Below are 21210 nucleotides of genomic sequence, written 5' to 3'. Positions count from 1 at the left end.
TGCTTTTAAGACAGACTTGAAAATGTATGAAACTCCCCTTTAATAACTATGTAAACATTTCTCCTGCAGCACTACTCGTGTGTGTCAGCAGGTGGCAGCAGCGTCGCAGAGCGTCACATGTGATAAACAGGAGAAGAGCCGCCGAGGAAGAGCAGACGAAGAAGAAGGCGACCATGTTGATTTAAAGGAAGAAGAAACACAATAGAGGCGAATTATTTCAAGCGAAAAACAGTTATAAAGACGACTTACAGTGGACGGAATTGATCAACCACAAAAGTTGGGTATCCCTTGTAAAATAACAAAAGAAATAAGGTAGGTTTGCGCCGCCTCTCTCCGGTAAAATCTTCCGAGGTGTTTGAGGCTAGCTCGGAGCTAACATTAGCCTTGATGCTAGCGAGCTATAATCGGGACATGTTAACGATGTAATTACAAAGAAAAAGCATAATGGTGCAAAAATGAAATACGCAACGTTATTTGTATTTTGCTGTTGTAATCAATGTTATTATAATCAGTAAATTATAAGTGTTAAACTGCGAGTGTTGTGTGAGTTAGCTCAGAGCTAACACTTAGCGCCGTAACGATGTACAATTATTGATCTGCAAATAATGAGTGGAAATATAACATCACTACACACATGATATTAACATTTTAATTAATGTTCAATGGTTACAGAAAAAAAAATTGGACACGGGGGCAATATTTTAGCAAGTTAATCTAAATATAAAAACTATAAAAACAGACATAAGAGGTTGAAAACAAAGTCCTGAAATCAAAACATCTTGCAGATTTTTCTTTTTTGATCATTGATATTTTAAAAAGAAATGTATATTTAATTGGTTACAGTCAGACTTCGAGGCTTTTCTTGTAGGTCAGTGTTATTTTAAATCCTGGCAGTTTGTGCTTCACTAATCTGCCACCTGCTCAATGTTAACCCTTCATTGAGGCTGAGAGGACAGTCTGTGATCCAAATTACACTCATTTATTGTCACTGTTGATTAGTTTGTACTGAAACTGGTTGTTTGTTTTTAGTGTATGAAAAATATTAGCAGTGACAAGTTACTAAAATCAAAAAATATGTTTTAATTTAAGAGCTGCAATGATTAATCTATTAGTAGGTCATCAGAAAATATAATTGACAACTATTTTAGGAGTTGAATAATTGTTTTAGTCCGTTTCTAGAGTAAAAATGCTTAAAATGTACTTGTTGTAGATTCTCAAAATGTGATTATTTGAAAATTTTCTCTGTCATGCATGATAGTAAATTTAATATTTTCAGGGTTTGGGACTGTTGATCAGACACAAGACATTTCAGGGCTTCATCATGAACCTTAAGAAAGTATAAAGTGGATTTTTCTCCATTTTCTGACATTTTATAGTCCACATAATGAATTAATAATGAAAATAGATGTAATCAACAGTTGCAGCCCAAATTAAGTTTGTTTATGCAAATTACACAGTCTGACAAAACAAAATACACATTGTGTTACTCAGTTCAACATGTGATGCTGGCTTTTGACATTGCTTATTTTTTTAGTGGCTACATGCTGAAAAGGTTTGGAGTCAATGTTTATATATCAGAGCTGAAATGATCAGTTGATTATATAGATGGCAAACTTTTAAAGAGCAACTTTTTTGCTAATTAATTGTGTAAACAGCTCCAAGCTTCTCAAATTTGAAGATTTCCTGTAAACATAAACTAAATATCTTTGATCTTTGGACTGTTGGTCCGACCAAAGAAAGCAATGTGAAGACAACATCAGGCTTTAGGGGATTTATCACAATGTTCTGACATTTAACAACTCTTAGATCTAGTGTTTGATTTTTTTCATGTTATACCATGCAAATCTTTGCATTGAAGGTGTAATTAGTCAAAGTTTTCTATTTTTAATTTGAAAAATTCCCTAAACATTATAAAAACTGTAGTGTCTTTTTCTTTTTACGGCTTACATGATTAATCAACTTTTTTGGTTCTATTATAAAATCTTTGGGTTGCATTTCTTCTAGGTGACGAGTTTGAGTTGTTGGCCGACTTTGAGGAGGAAGCAGGTTGATCACGGCCGCACTCACACACTTCACGCACCGACCTGGAGGCCTGCGGTGTCCAGGGAGCGAAGGTCCAACAGCTGGAGCAGAGAGGAAACGCACACTGAGGATTTCAAGGGGTCGGAAAGCTTTTTGGCTTCGGACTAAATTACCCCTTGTATGATTTGTGATTTGAGGATAGAATTTTTTTGTTTTTTCACACAAAGTGGAGTGACATATACCCACACGGTGGAAATAAACGGAGAACGTTACAGACTATATGATTTTGGGGAAACACTTGTACAAAGTTGGACATCCTTTTTTCGAGGACAGGAATATTGAGCAACTCTTATAGACTCAAAGTGGAAGCAGGAAATATTGTTCAATTTAGAAACAGAAGTTAAAAGTATTGAACTAAGAATATATTGAAGAAGCTATTCCCCAAGTTCAGATTGCCTTAGTTGTTCTATTTCAGGACTTGAACCGCTTTGATACTTGTTCACATATAATTTTTCTATATTGTGGGCAAGTATATTCATGCATATGAATGCAAATTTCTCTTCATTTTGAAGAGCTTTCGTGTAAAAATTTTTTGTCGTTTTTTTTTTTTGTACGTCAGTCACTCTGTTGTTGAAGGGGACCGAACTGCACGTACATGTGTATATGTAAATACTACGAATTGACTTCTGTTGTAAAATCTTTGGACTTAAAAGAATAGAGAATATTGTTTGTTAATGCTTTATTAAACTTTTTTACTTTTGAAGAGAATTTTTAAAAAGAAAAACCTAAGAAGCAGAAATCTAATACCTTGAAGAGGACAAAAAAAAAACACAAAGCAAGGAAAACAGGAAAAATGGCAACCGCCAGAACAGAAAACGTTGGCCCAGTTGTCATGGGACTGAACAAGCAGAACGGGCAGCTCAGAGGACAGACCAAACCAGCTTCAGTCCAGCCAGCACCCACAACTCAAGGAAAGGCTTTGGGTGCACCCCAGAAACCAGGCGGTGCTTCTCAAGAAGGAGGAGGCATTAAGTTTGGAGATGACTGGAAAAAGAGCCTAAAGCTCCCTCCCAAAGACAACAGGGTCAAAACCTCAGTGAGTCAAACTTGACTTTCTATTCTTACTTCAGCTCACAACTAGTTTTCTACCTTCATCCTAACCTTTCTGTGTGTTTTCTAGGATGTGACGTCCACTAAGGGGAATGAATTTGAAGATTACTGTCTCAAACGAGAACTCCTGATGGGCATCTTTGAGATGGGTTGGGAGAAACCGTCTCCTATCCAGGTATGATTACTTTCTAACAATGAGATGAAACCAATGTGACAAACAGACACAACCTTCACGTGGAGTCAAATGTGAAACACAGGCTCACTTTTCACATCCACATTAATAGTTTAGTCTCAGAGGTGCGGAGCAAGATCATAATGAAATTGATCATTCCTACTGCTGCTTAATTAAATTTAGATGTGACACTGATTTTGTTTCCTTGCAGGAGGAGAGCATTCCCATCGCCCTGTCTGGACGGGATATTCTGGCCCGGGCTAAAAATGGAACAGGAAAAAGTGGAGCCTATCTGATCCCACTGCTGGAGAGGATAGACCTGAAAAAGGACCACATACAGGGTGAGACGCTGCCTTTAGCTTCCTGCTGTTTACCTCTCTGAAACCTCATCTCGTCTTCAGTATTTGTCCCTTTGTCCATCGTCCATCTCATTTGTTTTTTCTTTTCCTTCATCCTTTTGTCTCCCATTACCTCTTTTCTTACTCAACTGTGGGTACATTTATCATCTTCTACCGTGCTCCATTGTAATCTCTTCTGTACATTTTTTTAAAATTCTCCAGCTATTGTCATGGTGCCCACCCGTGAGCTGGCGCTGCAGGTGAGTCAGATCTGCATCCAGATCAGCAAACACCTGGGAGGAGTCAAAGTCATGGCCACCACCGGGGGCACCAACCTGCGAGATGACATCATGCGTCTGGACGAAACTGGTGAGGATCCACATCGTTTCACTCACCCACTAAATGGCATTTTTGGCATTATACAGTATCACAAATTAGTAAATCCAATCTGCATGTTTTGTTAATCAAAGATGCTTTTCTGATGTTTTTAACCCTATGTTGACACCCTATTGTGTCACTAAAGTAGCTTTTTTTTTTTTTTAAATAAGTTTGTAGTTATTTAAATGATTTTAACCCCTTTTTTCTTTATCAGTGCATGTTGTCATCGCCACACCTGGTAGGATCCTGGACTTAATAAAGAAAGGAGTGGCAAAGGTGGATAGAGTCCAGATGATGGTGATGGATGAGGTAAACCTGAATAAAACCAGTACATGTCATGTACTTAAAATACTTTTCCTTTTTTTTTTTGTGGTCAAAATGAGGTTTGAACCTGCTCCCTCTCTTCATGCCATTATCGTCTGTGTTTCCTTGCAGGCAGATAAGCTGCTGTCTCAGGATTTTGTGGTGCTTATCGAGGATATCATTAGCTTCCTGGCCAAGAACAGGCAGATCCTGCTCTACTCTGCAACCTTCCCCATCAGCGTGCAGAAGTTCATGGTGAGTAGTCAGCTAATTGCTGCGCCACTCAGCCAACGCAATGGCTCTGGGCCACTTGGCACAGATCGGCTCGCACTGCAGACCAAGCTGTTTGCACACACATACACACACACACACACACACACACACACACACACACACACTGCGCCTGGTGCTGCGTTTGTATTTGTCTGTTGTATATTTTTCCAGAGTTGTCTTCGCCCACAGCACTTCCGCTAACAGTCACAGGATTTGATTGTTTGGATATTTAGCCCCTTTTTAAAGTTCCTTTGCAGTGCAATCATGCACACAGATCTCATTTTATCTTGTATGGCAGAGGAAGTGTGAATAGTAGTGCAAATATCCTGGTGTGTATAATAGAGACATAAAACCAGATTGACAAAACAACACATGTAATGTTTAACTAAGGCACATACCACATCCTTGTTTAATTAAATGTCAAATCACTGTTGTATGCTTACTGTGTGATTATAAATGCAGCCCTTTATTTATTCTCCATGTGTCCTTGCTTTAGGCCAAGCACCTTCAGAAACCCTACGAGATAAACCTGATGGAGGAGCTGACTCTGAAGGGCATTACTCAGTACTATGCCTACGTCACTGAGAGGCAGAAAGTCCACTGCCTCAACACACTGTTCTCCAGGGTAACTCACTAATTCATACACACTTGTCAAGTATTAGTGCAGCTCAATAGTAGATGTGATGTATTGAAATGTAGATGACTTAAAGTTGATGCACAGATTTCACCTCAGCAGCTTTGTGGTCTCAAAGCACTGAATAGTCACAGTCTGAGTGATCATACAGAATTACCGCACAACATTTACTGCATTCTTTTATTATTTAATGTGCAGTTTAGTTTTCCTGAACTAGTGTGGTTGTGTACAGGTGTTCTTAACATGTGTTATATCTTACCCTGATATCATTTTCAACAGTAAATATGCCAGCTTAGGACATTAAGATGCTATCAAAGATGTTGTTTCTGTACAACTTGGATCATTAACAGACCAAATGTCATACAGACTGATTATGACGTATTCTCTTTTTTTATCTCTCTCTCAGCTTCAGATCAACCAGTCAATCATCTTCTGTAACTCCACTCAGAGGGTGGAGCTCTTGGCAAAGAAGATCACCCAGCTGGGTTATTCCTGCTTCTACATCCACGCCAAGATGATGCAGGTGAGGACCAGAAACAACAGAAGGAAACTTTATTCCTTTTTTTTTTTTTTTTTGTTTGAATATTTTTAGATTAGCACTGTTTGGCTCCAAGATTACTTCAAATATGATTCAAGCAAATTTAGAAATATAATTATAGGTTTTTTGAATTGTAATAAATTACAAGGCTTTTTATAAAATATGAGAACTACTAATAATTCATTCAGATTGTTTTGGATGATTTCATTAAAATATAAATGTTAATAAGGCTGAGCGTTCGGGGGTCTTGGTTGAATTTGAATTTCGTTATTCAAAATGGCCAGAAATGTTTGTCTTCCGATGTTTTGGTTGTGTTTTTGACCAAAAGCCTCTTCTGTTTTCAGGAATACAGAAACCGTGTGTTCCACGACTTCAGAAACGGACTGTGCAGGAACCTGGTCTGCACCGGTGAGTTCCTGTTTTATACTTGCACACCACCAGATACTGCCCAGGAAGATGTAGACCACCATTAATCTCATTTACTGTTGTCCCTCAATAGATCTCTTCACCAGAGGTATCGACATCCAGGCTGTCAACGTGGTCATCAACTTCGACTTCCCCAAGAATGCTGAGACTTACCTCCATCGTATCGGAAGATCAGGTTTGTTGTTAATCACTCTTCAAGCTTCTCCTCCAATGAGGCTAATTTAATCATTTGTAGAAACTGGTTTAAGACAATCACAGTGGAGCAAAGCAAAGAACATATGAATGTGATAGGCGATGTCATGGTGAATTTTTCTCCTTCAACATATTTCTCTCAGGGAGGTTTGGTCACCTGGGCTTGGCCATCAACCTGATCACATCAGAGGATCGCTTCAACCTGAAGGCCATCGAAGACCAGCTGGTGACCGACATCAAGCCCATTCCCAGCAGCATCGACAAGAGCCTCTACGTCGCCGAATTCCACTCTGGCAGCGCCGACTGTGATGTGGAGGAGGTGGAGGAGAAATCAGGGCGTCAACAGGACAGCACCTAGAAACAGGTAAGGGAGAGAGACTGAGCGTGCCTGTAGCTGAACTAGAACTCACTCTTACATGTGTGTTGTATAGAATAAATAAGAGCTCTCCTTGTAATCAGTTTTATTTCTTTATCTTCCATCCAGGACACACCAGGCTTTTGCGCAGACATCAGCGCTTGCACACAGGCTTCAGGCAACTCTTCAGTTTAACATTTCTCACTCATTTTCAGAGCCTGTTGAATGGATATTAAGGCTGTTGGGTTTTTTTAAGTATTTCTTTAGCTTTTCCTCAAAAGAGCTGCCTCATGTTTTTTGTTTTTTTTTTAAAGTCAGAAAATTAAGTTATCTTGTTTTGCACCAAACTCAGAGTTGATCCATGCATCCTGTGTTCGAGTTTTGCATATTTCACCTAAAATCTATCTAGTTTAGACAGCACGTGGCTGTTCTTGAAAATGGAGACAGCAACGCAAATGAAAATCAAAGCTGTTTTGAACCCGTAGTCCGTGTTGACTGTTTTTCATTGCCAACAGCAAGGTTGGTCTGTTTTAATGTTACAATGGTGCACTTACACCAGCTATCGTTCTGTCCACTTACACTGCTGTTGTCACTTAAGTGCCTTACTTACTCCCGTGTGCACTCATCCATTCATTAGCCTGCTGTCGTCTGTAACTCAGCAGAGTACGAGCACAAATACAAAGAATTCAGTTGTAACCCGAGTTTATTCAAACATCCATTATGCAAGGGAAAAAGAGGACACACTCTTCTGCTGGGAGGTGTGTGTGTGTATGTGTGTGTGTTTTAAAAACAAGAAAAAACAACACGGCTCAAACTCCTTCTTGGAAAAATCATCCTGAATGTGAACGTTTATTTTTAATGTGAACGTTGCAATAAAAAAAAGGGCAGCTTTATTTAAATAATGCGTGACTGTTTTTCCCAATCACTCTGAATAAAATACATGCGCAGACTTAAAATGAGAAGACAGCCTAAAGACACAAGTCCCCCGCCCCCACCCCTCCCGTACTGATTCATGGATGTTTGCCTGCAACCTCACAAACAGCGTGGGGGGAATTTCTAGCAGCCTTATGCTGTTACATGATGGCTGTCGCCGGTGAGCTCGCCCGCAGACAGGTGTCGTCTGGAGTTTCTTTTTACATTTTAACAAAAAAAATAACATTTGGCTGGAATACTGTAAACCCTTCGTCCACTGTAGCTGGTAGATCGGAGGGGATTAAAAAGTGGTTTCCTATCCTGCATGCAGCTGCAGCACAGGACTGATGCATCAGAGACGGGTTCAAAACAGTTTTCATGTCACTTTGCTGTCATTAAGATGATTTAATTTAATATTATAGTAAAAAAAAAATCACAGGGTTATTATTGATGTTGGTGCAAAACAGTGGTTTAAATGTTCTGTCATTTTTCTTTTCCCCTGCACATCTTTAAGTTTGTCAACCCCCCCCCCCCCCCCCCCCCCCAAAAAAAAAAAACACAAAAGGTGGAGTCGATGCATTTTTATCAAATTCTGAGAGAAATCTTCTTTTTATTTTCTCTTTTTCTTTTTTTAAAGCCCCATCATGACAAACTGAAGTTGGTGAATGTATTCGTTGCCAATGTGAATTCTGCTGCCCAGTGGCTGAACGCCGAGCTCTTAGGTATATTTGACACTTTGTCATTTATATTGCTGCTGCTGCATCAGACGCTCCTCTTCAGGCTGTAATTTACTGGATAAGAAATGGTTTCATGTATAGAGGGATGAAACCTGATCAGTCTATAAAGTACAACACAAATCTTTCAACTAAAACTTAAAGTTAAAATTACAAAGTGTCTTTATGCAGCAGCAACAATATGATTTTTGTCTTTTTTTTTTTTTTTCCCCAGCACAGCTACGTTTTACAATTTATAAATGTGAGGATTCTCTTTTGTGAGGGGTGGGCTCTGTTTTTGAAAGCAAAATTGTAGCATCTTTGAACAGGCAGCTGTGACTTCTTTCTTTTTTTTAATTTCTCTTTTTTTTTTTTTTTTTGTCCTCCCCTTAAAGAGCATCACAAATGTTTAAAAAAAAAGACATAAAAAAGAAAAGTATTTTTGCTTTTTAAGATTTATTTTTGATGTTGCTTAAAGCAGTTTGGAGGGGAGGGCAAGGGGGCAAAGGGGGTGGGGGCGGGGGCACTGTGAGGCTTTAGCACTGGGTAACTTGTGGAGGTTTCGGGTGGGTTTGCAGAAGCCAAGTGTTTTATCAGATGCTTTTCAGGGCATCTTGAATTTTGTCCGTCTCTCTCTGGTACTTAAAGCTTCCAGACAAAAAAAAAAAAAGCTTTTGATTTAAACCGTTTTTATTTTCTTCTTTTTTGTGTTTTAAGTACGAGAGAGAGCGCTAAATTATACAGGAGAGAGTTTGTGGAAAGCGTTGAAGCACTGTGATCTTCTTGAACCTGTTTCCATGTTTGTGTGACAGATGATCAAAGTGCTGTGATTAGTTTTCAGCAACTCGAATCTGTTTTTTTTTTTTTTCTACTAGGGCAATCTTTATACGAGGTGTTATGAATCATTTCGGGGTTAAACGAAACTCGAGAATGATTCATTGTTTACACTAGTCGTTTACAATTACAGAAAAAAAAAAGAAAATACTTTGCTTCATGGTTGGCGGAGGAGGAGGTAGAATTTTTTTTTTGTTTCCTTTTTTTTTTTTTTTTTAACTTGAAATAGATTTTCAGGATTTACATTGAAGCAAAACCAAAAAAGTGGAATGTCGTGTGTGTGCGAGAGGGAGAGAGAGGTGTGTGTGTGTGTGTGAGAGAGTGAGAGTGAGAGTGTGAGTGTGAGATGCAGGTGACTGAACAATGTGTGTGTTTGAGTGAGAGAGAGAGAGAGAGAGAGAGAGAGAGAGTGTGTGTGTGTGTGTAGCTGTGACAGGCTGAGTTTTTGGTGAGAATCACTACGTTTTCATGCAGCTTCAAACCTCACTGATATTTTGCAGACTGGATTAACATCTTCTGGAGAATCAGAGCACATTAAGTTCAAGTATAATAAGAGTGAACTTGGTTAAAGATTTACTCTTTTAAAGAGATAAGAGGAAAAAAGTGTTGAGGCTGCATGTAAGTGTAAAACTTGTGTGTCACTTGCTTTCTTGTTCTGTTCTTTCATGTGCGGACTCGTCTTGTGGTTTTGTTGGCGATATACAATGTCTTAAATATCAGAATGGGTGTTTACATTTGTCAGGGATGTGATTTTTTTTTTTTTTTTTTTTTTCTTTCTTTGTCCCCCCCCCCCCCCCCCCTCCACCTCTTTCCTCCTTCCTCCTCTACTCCAGGTGTTTTAAGTTTGTGGACGTAAATCTCATTTCAAACGACACATTTTCCCACTTTTCCCAGTTCTTCTCTCTGTTTTGTGTTCCCGATCACGTCCCCGACAGTTGTTCCGTGATCTCCTTTGTGACCCCGGGAAAAAAACTGTCTGAAATTTTCATATAATCAGGATTTAAATGGCTTAAGATTTAAAAAAAACTCTCTTAGCATTCATTAATTATACATGTTTAAGTCGTCATCGTAGACTTTGTCTCCCAAAACAGTCAAATCACATCATGGGTTTTATTTTCATCACTCTGGCTGTACATTTATATTAGTTTTGATCACAAAAGTAATCGCTGACGTCTCAGAATGAGCTGAAAACACTAAAGAAAAGCTCTAGTGGGGCATCTCCAAGACTCACTTTGAGAATAACTTTATCAAAATTGACATGTGAAAGGTCAAAGCAAGGAAAATAAAACCCATGTTGTCATTAACTGTTCTTTTCCTTTAAGCTGTGAATGACATGATTTTGTACATTTTGTGTCGGGGTTCCTCCTTTTTAGAAGTTGTCTATGAGGGGTCACAACGGAGGTCATGTTGAATGCACTTATGAATGTTGAGTGACTGTGCGTTAATTTTGTCATCTGGTGTTTGTCGAGGCGTCTTTTTGTGTGTGTGTGTGTGTGTGTGTGCACCTGTGGAGTCAGGTGTGCTGACAGGGGTGGGAGGGATATTTGTCAAATTTATTTGAAAAAGGGGGGTAACTGTTTAAAAAATAAAAAATAAAAAAAATCAGAAAAGGGTGAGGATTTGGGAACAATAATGGCAATTTGAGGATTGCCGCTTCAGGTTCTACAAAATGAAATTGGCTGAAATTCAAAGAAAAGTTAAAAACCTGTCTTTAAGATAGTATTAATGCCTGGATTGCCCTTTAATATTTCTACTGTGCATAGCTGAATTGAATTGGATCTCCTAATTGCTGCACTAACGTAGACTCACCAATGCTTTTGAGGCAATTTCAGCTAAATTTAATGATTTAACTCAGCAGATTTGTTGTAGTAAGCTGAGGATAAAGTTACAGCAGTGTTCCCCTGCAACTAAGATATATATAAAAAAAAACAGGTGTAAAGATTCTTAATTGGCTTTCAAATTTATTTTCTGGGTCTGAATGTGACTCAGAACAACGTTGCAACAGTATTTCTCTACAGCGTGGATAGGAGGGAGTGGTGATATGATGCTGAATTGGCTGGCAAAAAAATGTTGGTTCGATTGATCTCTCATTGTAAAAAAAAATATGTTAAAAAAAACCCTCCTGTTGTCACTTTTTTTTTGTGTTTTTTTTTTTTTTACCCCAGTCTTCTCTGTAGTTATTGATACCAGCTTCTCCCCAAAGCAATTTTCAGTCCTACATTAAAGTCAGTTAAAACATTTTACATTACAAATAGCTCTAAAACCACACTCCATATTTTTGGGAACTTGTTTTCCTCAGTCCAACTCTCCCATCATTTTCCTTTTTGTCTTATGTCAATAGATCAAAAAAACAGTTTTTATTGGGTGGTAACAGCAAAAATGTCATACTTACAATGTTCATGTTTTCATTCCTTTTTGTTTCCTTTAAAAAAAAAATGCATTGAAGAGAGAAACACAAGGTATATCCAATGACCTGTGTTAATCACTCTGTCCTCTACTGTTGTAACGTGGAAATACATGCAGGGGCTATAAAATCCAATAAATTGAACTGAAATTTACTCTTTGTTGTTCTGTGTTTAATTACATTTGTCACATAATTAAAGAAGTTACAGTGCTGCTGCCATGGCTGAGGGACTGTTTCATATCTAACTTCTTGTTGCATAGAGACATAGTATATTGTTTGGCTTCTGAGACTCAATACAGCAATGTAAAAATACTCTATTACAACTAAAAGTCATGCATCCCCTCTGCATTTGGTCCCTCAGACTGATATATTATTATACATGACATCATTAGATTATTAATAGTGAAGCATCAGTGTTAGGGCAGCATGTTACTGTTGTAGCTGCTGGAGGTGGAGCTAGTTTACACTACTTTATGTACAGTTAGCTAGTTTAGTCCAGTGGTTCCCAACCTAGGGGTGGGGCCCCTCCAAAGGGTCACCTGATGAAAGTTCAGCTCTTTCCTTCATCTTTGATTTTTAGTGAAATATTGGATCATTTAAACATTTATTGAATGAAGCCCGACTACACACTGCTTTTTGTAAGACATCAAAAAGCTTGTTATATTATCCATTGTGTCAAATCTTCATCTCAAAAGTAACTAAAGCTGTTAGATAAATGTAGTGGAGTAGAAAGTACAATATTTCCCTCTTGAACGTAGTGGAGTGGAAGTTTAAAGTAGCATCAAAATGGAAATACTCAAGTAAAGTACAAGTACCTCAACTTATACTTAAGTACAGTACTTGAGTAAAAGTACTTAGTTACTTTCCTCCACTGCTGAATGCTGCTGCTGCTCTTGTGCCTTACTATAAACACAACAGGCTGTATATTTTTGTGACTTCGACCCTCAGGCTGCCATTTGACCTTGAAGTTAGTCCTACATAACGTTTTACTACAAATGCCAAGCAACGGCCGGTGAAATCCTCCGCCAATCAGAAGCCTCAAAATACCATGCCCCGCCCCCTTGCGAATGACTACACACGGAATAACCTATCATGTTTTGATAGCGTCATGACGTACTCGATACATAATCACGCCTTTGCTTGTTCAAGCGAATAAAAATGACTGACAGGTGTTTCTGCCAGTCATGTATGAGAGTTACGGCCCATCATCCAATCAGAGATCGCTTCAGGAAAATGGGCGGGGCTTATCGGCGAGAACGTCTTCTTTGGTGGTGCCGGATTCAACTTCCGGCTGCATCGTCCTCTGGAAATTACAACGTGAGTAGCCACCGCTAGCTCTGTGTTGTGTGTCTTTTTTTAAATAATATGAGTCTTTATTTTCTATGATATGTATGTTAGCTGTTTTTCCAGCAGTAGTTATTTGACGAACTGGGTTTTGTTTTCCTGTACAAGCTGGAGCTGTGGCTGTAGCTTGCAGCTGTAGCCTCGGGACTGCTAGCTTAGCTCTCACATTGGCTGCAGGTTTCATTCAAAAATATGAACTACATCCAATAAAGAGAGGGGTTAGTGGCCTCTGTTTTCTTATATATATATCTCACGCAGTGTCATTTTGATACATATTGTTAGCCTTTTGAGTTCATATGAATGATCTGTGTGAAAGGTTAAAGGGACACTTTACACATGAAGACTAGCTGACTCATTATGGGGAGTATTTCACAGCCTGTGACTCTGTGTTTAATGTCCTCTGTGGCTCTTTAGGGAGCTTTCTAAAGTCTGAGAGAATAACCCTAAAAATGTCATCAGAGTAAGCTGTGAGATATGTTAATGTGGGAGTTACCCCATGCATATAAGCTGGAAACCAGTGATGTAATATATGTACTATATTATACAATGAAAAGCAAAGTTCAACAGACTGAATTTAATCTTACTGGGAAGATTTTGCATCAATACATGTAAAATCTCCAGGGCTGGCCCATTGTTTGAATTTCATAGAAAGTATTTTGAGTTTATCAAATTAAAAACAATAAGAAACATGCACATGCAGTTAGTATGCTCCAAGATTTTTTAAAATAATGATTTTATTGTCTGTCTTTTAGGTTATGTTTCTGTTTGATGTATTTTTGTTTTTTATTTATTTGATCTCCTCCTCTTGGCATGTTGGCATCAACAAACTCAACTGAATTGTTCTGTTACTGTCTTAATGTCACTCATATTGTGAGTCTTTCTTTAACTAAAGTGATGGGAAAGATGTGTAGAAAAACATACACACTCACACACATTGAGGTTGTTGAAGTGCATGGTTCCTTATATTTTTTTCCACCCCCTTAACATACATGAGGGCAAAATATTAGGAATACTTTTGATACAATGCACTCCAGGACACCGCTACTATCTCCTATGAAATCAATAATAAACAAAAAGTAGAATAATCAGTTTTGTCACAATGTTAACAGAACGTGAACATTTCTAATCTTTATAAAAGTAGAACAGCTGTTGTATTGGATTGCATCAGATTACACAGATGTTCTTAATAAAGTGATCTGTGAGTTTTATATTTGACTTGGAAGAAGTGCCTGGAAAAAGTAAGTCTTGTCAGTTATTAGTAATCTCTATAAGGTAATTACACTAAAATCTAATGGATGTATCAGTTAACCTTTTAACCTTCACACAGGGGTGATTGCTGCATTGGAAACTGCAAATATTTAAAGGAAAGTTTACCTTACTAATTGAGCTTGTTTAAAAAAAAGACCTGAACAATAACCAGGCATGGAATGTAAAACATATCCAGTTGATCCAGTATGTTTGTGACTTGACCCACACTAAGCCTCAGCTGCTTTGATTCTTCTGTTAATTACTTGCAAGTCTTCCAACTTCACAACATACCATGTTGCTACCATAAATTGCTCCACACCTTTTGGATTATCTGATATTTACACTGTTACTGATTAGGTATTGTGTGACACCGCTGTTACCTAAACCTCATCCACTTAGCAGCTTTAATGTTATCGCTTGTGTCGACATACCTACAAAAACTAACAGCTAGTTTTTAACCCTGTCGTTCAGTCGCCCTCTCTCTCTCTTACTTTATCTCTCCATTTCCCCCCTTGCTTCTCAGGATGGGCAGTGTTTTGGCTGCCAGCTCCCCCAACCCACCACCACCAGCAGCCTCTGGTGGTGTGGCTGCCCCTGGGTTGACGGTGCCACCGGGTTTTGGGATGCCTCCAGTGTCTTCGGTTATACCCCCAACTGGGCTAACGACAGGGGAGCAGCCGGAGGCGGAAAACCCTTTGCCTAACCCCGGTGCATTTGACGAGTGTCATCGCAAGTGCAAAGGTAAATGACAGTTAAGTAAAGGGTAAAGAAACCACAGTCTTGCTTCCATAAATTGCTGCAAATGAATAAATAAGATGGCCAGTTCTACTCTTGTTACACATCTCGCATCCGGTCTGTGATGCTACTCTTAAGTTGTACAGTGTCAGTATTACCTAGTTCTGCTTTTCTATGTCTTATCTGCACATTTTTCTTCTCAGAGGTTTTCCCTATGCAGATGGAAGGCGTCAGGCTAGTCGTCAATAAGGGCCTTAGCAACCACTTCCAGGTCAGTAAACTTCCTTTATTTAACTTTTCAAATGTTTATCATATAGTTGCAGAACTTCCTATGACCAGTTTTTTTTTTTGCTCAGTAAACATTTACCTTTTAATAATCTGCATAGACTCACAAAGCCAAACCACATATTCAAAGTTCAGACTTTTAAGAGTTTGTTAAGGAAAACATACACTGACATCTCAACACTGATAAATGAGCTGACTATGAGTTCATTTGGCATTAATGGTTGATTTTCTTTTAAACGTGTCCTTTTAACTTCCTTTAAGGTGAACCACACTGTGCTGCTGAGCACCATGTCAGACTCCACCTACAGGTTTGGTGCTACATACGTTGGATTAAAGCAGATGGGTCCAGCAGAGGTATGTTCCAGTAAAACCACTGTGACCCCCATCTGTAAGACTTGACATGGACAGGTTTGAACTGTAACATGACCTCTGTTTATGTTCAGTTTTTTCCAGTCATGGTTGGAGACATGGACAACAGTGGCAGCCTTAACGCCCAGATCATCCACCAGATCTCCAGCAAAGTACGATCCAAACTGGCCTTCCAGGTAAACCTCCAGCTTCTGCTTTTTGGCTCTTGTTGAACCTTTTTTACTCGACTTAAATACCATAACCTGACCATAGTGGGGTTTTAGTTTGCTAGATTATTTCAATGTTATTATCTCTGCGCATTATTTTAATTCTGCCAAAATCTGTCATATCCTCAGACACAACAACAGAAGTTTATGAACTGGCAAGGCGATGCTGAGTTCAGGGGAGAAGATTTTACTGCAACGGTTACACTTGGGAACCCAGATGTCCTTGTTGGCTCTGGTAGGTCAACTTTGTATAAATCTGTCATGACTCTTTTTCTAATTTTCTGAAAGTAAACCAACCAAAACTAATATTTGACCTGAACCTGAAACTCCTCTTAACATCTTGCTGTCGTCCACCTTTTAAGGTATTGTTGTAACGCACTACCTCCAGTCCATAACGCCGTCTCTGGCTCTGGGAGGGGAGATGGTTTACCACCGCAGGCCGGGAGAGGAAGGCACAGTGATGTCTTTAGTTGGCAGGTACACAGGTGAGGCACAGGTAAAAGTCCTTGTGAGCATGAAGACTGGATCGAAAGATCTGGAGCTTTTATTGGGACTTTTCTAGCTGATGATTCGTTAATTTGGTTAAAGCTGTAATGTGTTAATGGTTGGAACTTCTTCTGCTCAGGTAATAACTACATTGCCACGTTGACGCTCGGCTCAGCAGGGGCTCATGCCTCATATTACCATAAAGCCAACGACCAGGTAACACTCTCATTATTTGGTTGGTAATTATTCAGGTTGTGTTTGTTTTCTTAATCTTAACTTTACAAAGCTGACTTTCAAATATTTTATGTTTTTATAAAGATTTTTATTCCTTGATAGTAAGATCAAAAGAGTTGCATTTAAATGTCCTCCAGCCTTGATGTTTTACACATTTGTGGAGTCCTGCTGTTCTTATGGCAGATTTCATGTTTCTCAAAAAAGTCTGAAGGCACACCTGAATATGAAAGGTGTGTCAGAGGAAAGTACAACTTGAAGCACATTTCAGCGGGTATATACAGAAACATTGTAAACTAATAAATATTCCAGCAGTAAGCGAGGCAGTGTGTATGGGAGTTTTTCACTTTATGTTTTGTGTATCTACGTTCATCTAGTTCTAACTGTCCTCTGCTCTTCAACAGTTGCAGCTCGGCGTCGAGTTCGAGGGGAGCACTCGCATGCAAGACACCAGCGTGTCATTCGGCTACCAGCTAGATCTACCTAAAGCCAATTTACAGTTTAAAGGTATGATGTCTGTACAGTTTATTTCATGAGGTAACACTTACAAATACATCCACACACACACACTACTTTTTTACAGTATTTTGTTTAATAGGAAAAATAAAGTTGGTTGTCACTTTATTGGCCATTGCTACATGTTGCCAACAGGTGAATGATATTGTTGTAATGTAATAGCATTTATTTGCAAATTAAGAACTCATTTACAATTTTTTTTGAGATTATTAACGACTATTTTTTCATTTTTATTTCTTGTTAAATCATAGTTGTATACTTTTCCCTTTTTCAAGGTGTAATTAGTGTGTTTTGTTTTGTGTTTTTACAGTGCGTATGGTTGTTGGTCACACATGCTAATAACAACAACAATAACAGCAATAATACAAATATTATTTAACAAATAAACGTATTAAATAATTTAACTTTATATAGCGTTATTGCATCTTTTTGTATGAATATTTTCTGGTTAATAAAAATACACATAAAGACGAGAGTGTGGAGAGTATGAAGGCATCAAAGAGCAGAACAAACTAAAAATCAAAACTCATGTCTCACGTCTGACCCACATTTATTTTCCGTACACCTATTTTTGTTTTATAACTCCTTTTTAATTACCAGACCCCTCTAACATCTTATCCTCTGCTCCTCTCTCAGGTTCACTAGACAGTAACTGGGTCGTGGGTGCTACGTTAGAAAAGAAGTTGCTCCCGCTGCCGCTCTCGCTGGTTCTCTGCTCCTTCCTCAACCATCGCAAGAACAAGTTCCAGTGCGGTTTTGGCGTCACTATCGGTTAGACTGACTGAGCGGCGGGTTCGCAGCCTGCGGACTGAGTTCACAGAATGGACAAAACTCATTATGGACAAGAAGACTATGCCATGTACACTACTACTGTGTGTCTTATCACCTCAGCCTGTCTCGTGTCTTTAGCAGATTCAGCCATTTTCATACAGTCCCAGCTCATTTTTCATCATGTGGTGAATAGAAACTCCAGAAAATAAATTATGTAAATTTAATGAATTTAATCCTATAAAATTAATTGCCATGATGATCAGAAATGTACCATATTGTAAGATGCTATCGGTCAGGAATTGGCTGTGACATTTTTTTGACTCTCCACACGAACCAATAGGCCGTAGAAAGACGTAATACATTTAGACACGTTACAGAAGTTATTTTGTTTTTGTCACTGAGTTCAGTGCCTGTTGCGGTTTTGTTTTTGAGTTTTATTCTTGTGTGTTTTTTTCTTGTTTGGTTTTTTTTTTACAGTAAAAGTCTCTTTTGGCGTACAGTGAATGAAATTGTTGTCATTTGCTTGTTTTAAAAGGTGATTTATTGGTTAGGTGAGTTTACCAGCTATAAGGAGGGTACTGTACTGTGTGTCATGTTCACAATCCATCTCATGTTTCTGTTGCCTTTTTTATGTTATAAAAACCATATACTGTATGTCACTCATATGGAACAGTATATATTACCTGTATATACCTCTTGGAAACTGATAAATACCATTTCTTACAAAAAAAATGGAATTGCATGTCGTCTTTTCTTTATGCCAGCAGTCAGTCTCTTCTTGCCTTTCAGCATTAACAACATGTGACAGGACTGTGGCACACGTTGTACCAGTGGGGGGTGATAATGGACATTAAAAACAATAATCTGAGACAAAAGTCAACAACATTCAGATTTATGAGGAGAGAATGACGAGGACCAGATCTAGAGAATGGCTGTTGGAACGTGTGGCTCTTTTAACAATTGTGCTTCAATTCATTTTATTTTTGTAGTATAGAGTATTTTATTGGCTTGAAGTAAAGAGACTAGTTTCAGTGTAAGGGCATGGTGCTCATTGTAATTAAAGTAGGGTTCAGAACTTACAAATACAAATATAGCTGAAAACTGAAAATGAGCATTGACATATCCATTTGTCTTTTGTCTTTTGTCTTTTTTCTAGTTTAAGGTGACTGAACACAGAAAAGCAGTAACATTCATAGATCCTTCTTGTCTTGGCTTTGTGTGCTGCTCCAGGCCACACCAGCAGTGTGTTTAACAGTGAGTCTTCCTCCTGATGGGGTCTAATGACAGTAAAAAGTGCAGTGTGTAGAATTCAGTGGCATCTAGCAGAACTGACTTGGCAGAAAGTGAATATAAAAATAAGTATGTTTTAAGTAGTTTATAATCATTTGAAAGTAAGAATCGTGTTTTTATTACATTTGAATGAGCCCTTAATATCTTCATAGGCAGTGGATCCCTATGATGTTTCTACAGTGGCCCAGGATGGACAAACCAATCACTGACTTCAGAGAAGGCCATGTGCATTTTTCACAGGTTTCACAACCACCATGAGTTCTCCTGGCTACCAGGGAGGGATATTCAGGTGGTAGCAATCTGTTTCCTCACCACTAGATGCCGCTAATTCTTACACACTGGTCTTTTAATTCTGACATTTTCTCCCAGATGTTTTTTTCTCTTTTTTTTAAACTATCGTATGACACTATCGTATGACATAACACAAAATAACCCTCTACAGGTCAAAGATCATCTCCTGAGTGAGATGATACTGCAGAAATGTACAGTGACTCATGATGAGTCATAAAATTGTGTGTCTGTGTTTTATTGTTAGTGGAGCTTTATGAATATATCCTTGAGAAACAAACCCACTCATCTGTGAAAACCTGACATAACTCTTGTATTATGATGAAGACACTGACACACTGAACTTGATTCTCAAGTTTTTATTTAAATAAAATATACATTAGTTGAAGAGAAAATAAATATTTGCTGATTAGAGGCTGAATAGATGCAGGATAGCTTGATTACTGGGTCTTCTTGGTGAAGGATTCCCAGAGAGCAGCCAGCTGAGCCTGCAGGTCCTGAGCGCTGGTGTCCAGCTTGGCCTTCAGCTCCTCTCCGTAGGGGGTCAGGCTCTGCTGGAGCTCCTGGGTTTTCTGGGTCAGCTGGGTCTGGAAGTTCTGGGCCAGGGGCATCATGCTCCTCTGAAACTCATCCAGGCTCTGCTCCATCTTCACCTTCATATCCTCGGTGTAGGGGACCATCTGGGCCTGCAGCTCGTTCACGTTCTTCTCCACCTGGGCCTTCAGCTCCTGGCTCTTCTGCAGCAGGACAGCCTTCAGGGCCTCTGGGTCCATGGACTCTGCGTAGGGGGCGGCCTCCTTCTTCAGCTCCTCAACCTGCCTCTGGACATCAGCCAACAGCTGCTCGCCGTAAGGCTGCAGGGTGCTGCTCACGGCAGCCAGATCCTTCTCCAGACTTGCCTTCAGCTGCTCGGCCTCCTTGGAGAACTGAGTCATGAAGTTCTGGGTCAGAGGGGCCACCTGAGTACGCACAGAAACGATGTACTGGTTCACTGTGTCAGTGCTCTCAGCGATCTTGGTGCTGTCAGACAGAAACAAAAAGCACTTATTAAACAGAAGCATTTATTTTTACATACAGATTTATTAATTCAAGATTTTATAGGGGTTTATAAGCTTCATTATCACATTGACTCTTACTTCACTTCCTGTCCCAGCTTGGACTGTTTGATCTGCTCCAGAGAGTCCTCAGCAGTGAGTGTCGCCTTGGCAACGTAGTCCCAGAAAGCATCTTTCACCATGTCCAGGCTGGTCTTGGGTGGCTCCTGCCACAGGATGTTGGCATTGCAAACTGTGGGGGAAAAAAACAGAACATTTAGCACAGATGTTAAAGCAGAAAACAAATTTTTATTCACCAGTTGGGCTTCAACGTGGATCCAAACTCAAAGACAAAAATTCACTCACCAGAGAGAAGTGCGAGAAACACAAGGACCTTCATGGTTGAATCTGTTGGATAAAGAAAATGAAAGTACAATTTAAAAAACAGTCTACTCTTATAAATGAATTTACACTTGGACTTCAAAATAGAAAAGCATTTTGTAATAATAAGATGTTTTACCTTGTAGAGGCAGCTCGTCTCTTCTTGACTCTGAGTCTGATGGCTTGTGTCGAGCAGATAGACCTTGAGGCGTTTTATAGTCAAGTTGAAGAGCAAAGTCCCTCATCTGGTTGCCTCGCTGTACAGGTTTCTGTCACCGCTGTCACTCCACGTCATGTTGTGTCATTGCTTTCTGTGGTACTTCATCAGAATCAGATGAGCAGGTTTATGCCTCACTGTAAACAGCATCACGTTGTAAAGTCCTTTTAAAGAGGCTATACAATCTTTTTAAATATAGAAAACA

General features: G+C 39.1%; 3 protein-coding genes across 3 annotated transcripts; 2 read left to right on the top strand and 1 right to left on the bottom strand.

Moving 5' to 3' along the window:
* Positions 1 to 173: 173 nt before the first annotated feature.
* LOC128373763 (probable ATP-dependent RNA helicase ddx6) lies at positions 174 to 8155 on the top strand. Its single transcript, XM_053333944.1, has 13 exons — positions 174 to 312; positions 2005 to 3118; positions 3203 to 3307; positions 3516 to 3645; positions 3865 to 4011; positions 4235 to 4329; positions 4456 to 4578; positions 5093 to 5221; positions 5637 to 5753; positions 6113 to 6176; positions 6268 to 6369; positions 6530 to 6750; positions 6871 to 8155. The coding sequence occupies exons 2-12, from the start codon at positions 2876 to 2878 to the stop codon at positions 6742 to 6744; spliced, it is 1470 nt and encodes a 489-aa protein (XP_053189919.1). The 5' UTR covers positions 174 to 312; positions 2005 to 2875; the 3' UTR covers positions 6745 to 6750; positions 6871 to 8155.
* A 1064-nt stretch (positions 8156 to 9219) lies between these two features.
* LOC128373771 (apolipoprotein A-IV-like) lies at positions 9220 to 20807 on the bottom strand. Its single transcript, XM_053333956.1, has 4 exons — positions 20774 to 20807; positions 20510 to 20660; positions 19718 to 20393; positions 9220 to 9234 (listed from the first exon to the last, which is right to left on the bottom strand). Exons 1-3 carry the CDS (start codon positions 20805 to 20807, stop codon positions 19814 to 19816), a joined length of 765 nt encoding a protein of 254 aa, XP_053189931.1. The 3' UTR covers positions 9220 to 9234; positions 19718 to 19813.
* tomm40l (translocase of outer mitochondrial membrane 40 homolog, like) lies at positions 12890 to 18286 on the top strand. The gene is made up of 10 exons (XM_053333959.1): positions 12890 to 12921; positions 14720 to 14937; positions 15135 to 15202; positions 15478 to 15570; positions 15660 to 15761; positions 15921 to 16026; positions 16154 to 16276; positions 16417 to 16493; positions 16913 to 17015; positions 17661 to 18286. Exons 2-10 carry the CDS (start codon positions 14721 to 14723, stop codon positions 17798 to 17800), a joined length of 1029 nt encoding a protein of 342 aa, XP_053189934.1. The 5' UTR covers positions 12890 to 12921; position 14720; the 3' UTR covers positions 17801 to 18286.
* Positions 20808 to 21210: the final 403 nt, after the last annotated feature.

Source organism: Scomber japonicus, chromosome 15 (genome assembly GCF_027409825.1).
Source record: "Scomber japonicus isolate fScoJap1 chromosome 15, fScoJap1.pri, whole genome shotgun sequence".
Lineage (NCBI taxonomy): Eukaryota > Metazoa > Chordata > Actinopteri > Scombriformes > Scombridae > Scomber > Scomber japonicus.
This window is presented reverse-complemented; position numbering and strand designations above follow the sequence as displayed.

Excerpts from the sequence above, each read along its gene's own strand:
- tomm40l (XM_053333959.1), top strand. The coding sequence starts at position 14,721 with ATGGGCAGTGTTTTGGCTGCCAGCTCCCCCAACCCACCACCACCAGCA. Across the intron at positions 14,938-15,134 it reads GTGTCATCGCAAGTGCAAAG|AGGTTTTCCCTATGCAGATG; the intron begins GTAAATGACAGT and ends TTTTCTTCTCAG. Across the intron at positions 16,027-16,153 it reads AGATGTCCTTGTTGGCTCTG|GTATTGTTGTAACGCACTAC; the intron begins GTAGGTCAACTT and ends CCACCTTTTAAG.
- LOC128373763 (XM_053333944.1), top strand. The coding sequence starts at position 2,876 with ATGGCAACCGCCAGAACAGAAAACGTTGGCCCAGTTGTCATGGGACTG. Across the intron at positions 4,330-4,455 it reads AGATGATGGTGATGGATGAG|GCAGATAAGCTGCTGTCTCA; the intron begins GTAAACCTGAAT and ends GTTTCCTTGCAG. Across the intron at positions 5,754-6,112 it reads TCCACGCCAAGATGATGCAG|GAATACAGAAACCGTGTGTT; the intron begins GTGAGGACCAGA and ends TTCTGTTTTCAG.
- LOC128373771 (XM_053333956.1), bottom strand. The coding sequence starts at position 20,807 with ATGAAGGTCCTTGTGTTTCTCGCACTTCTCTCTG. Across the intron at positions 20,661-20,773 it reads GTTTCTCGCACTTCTCTCTG|TTTGCAATGCCAACATCCTG; the intron begins GTGAGTGAATTT and ends TTTCCCCCACAG. Across the intron at positions 20,394-20,509 it reads AAGCTGGGACAGGAAGTGAA|CACCAAGATCGCTGAGAGCA; the intron begins GTAAGAGTCAAT and ends TCTGTCTGACAG.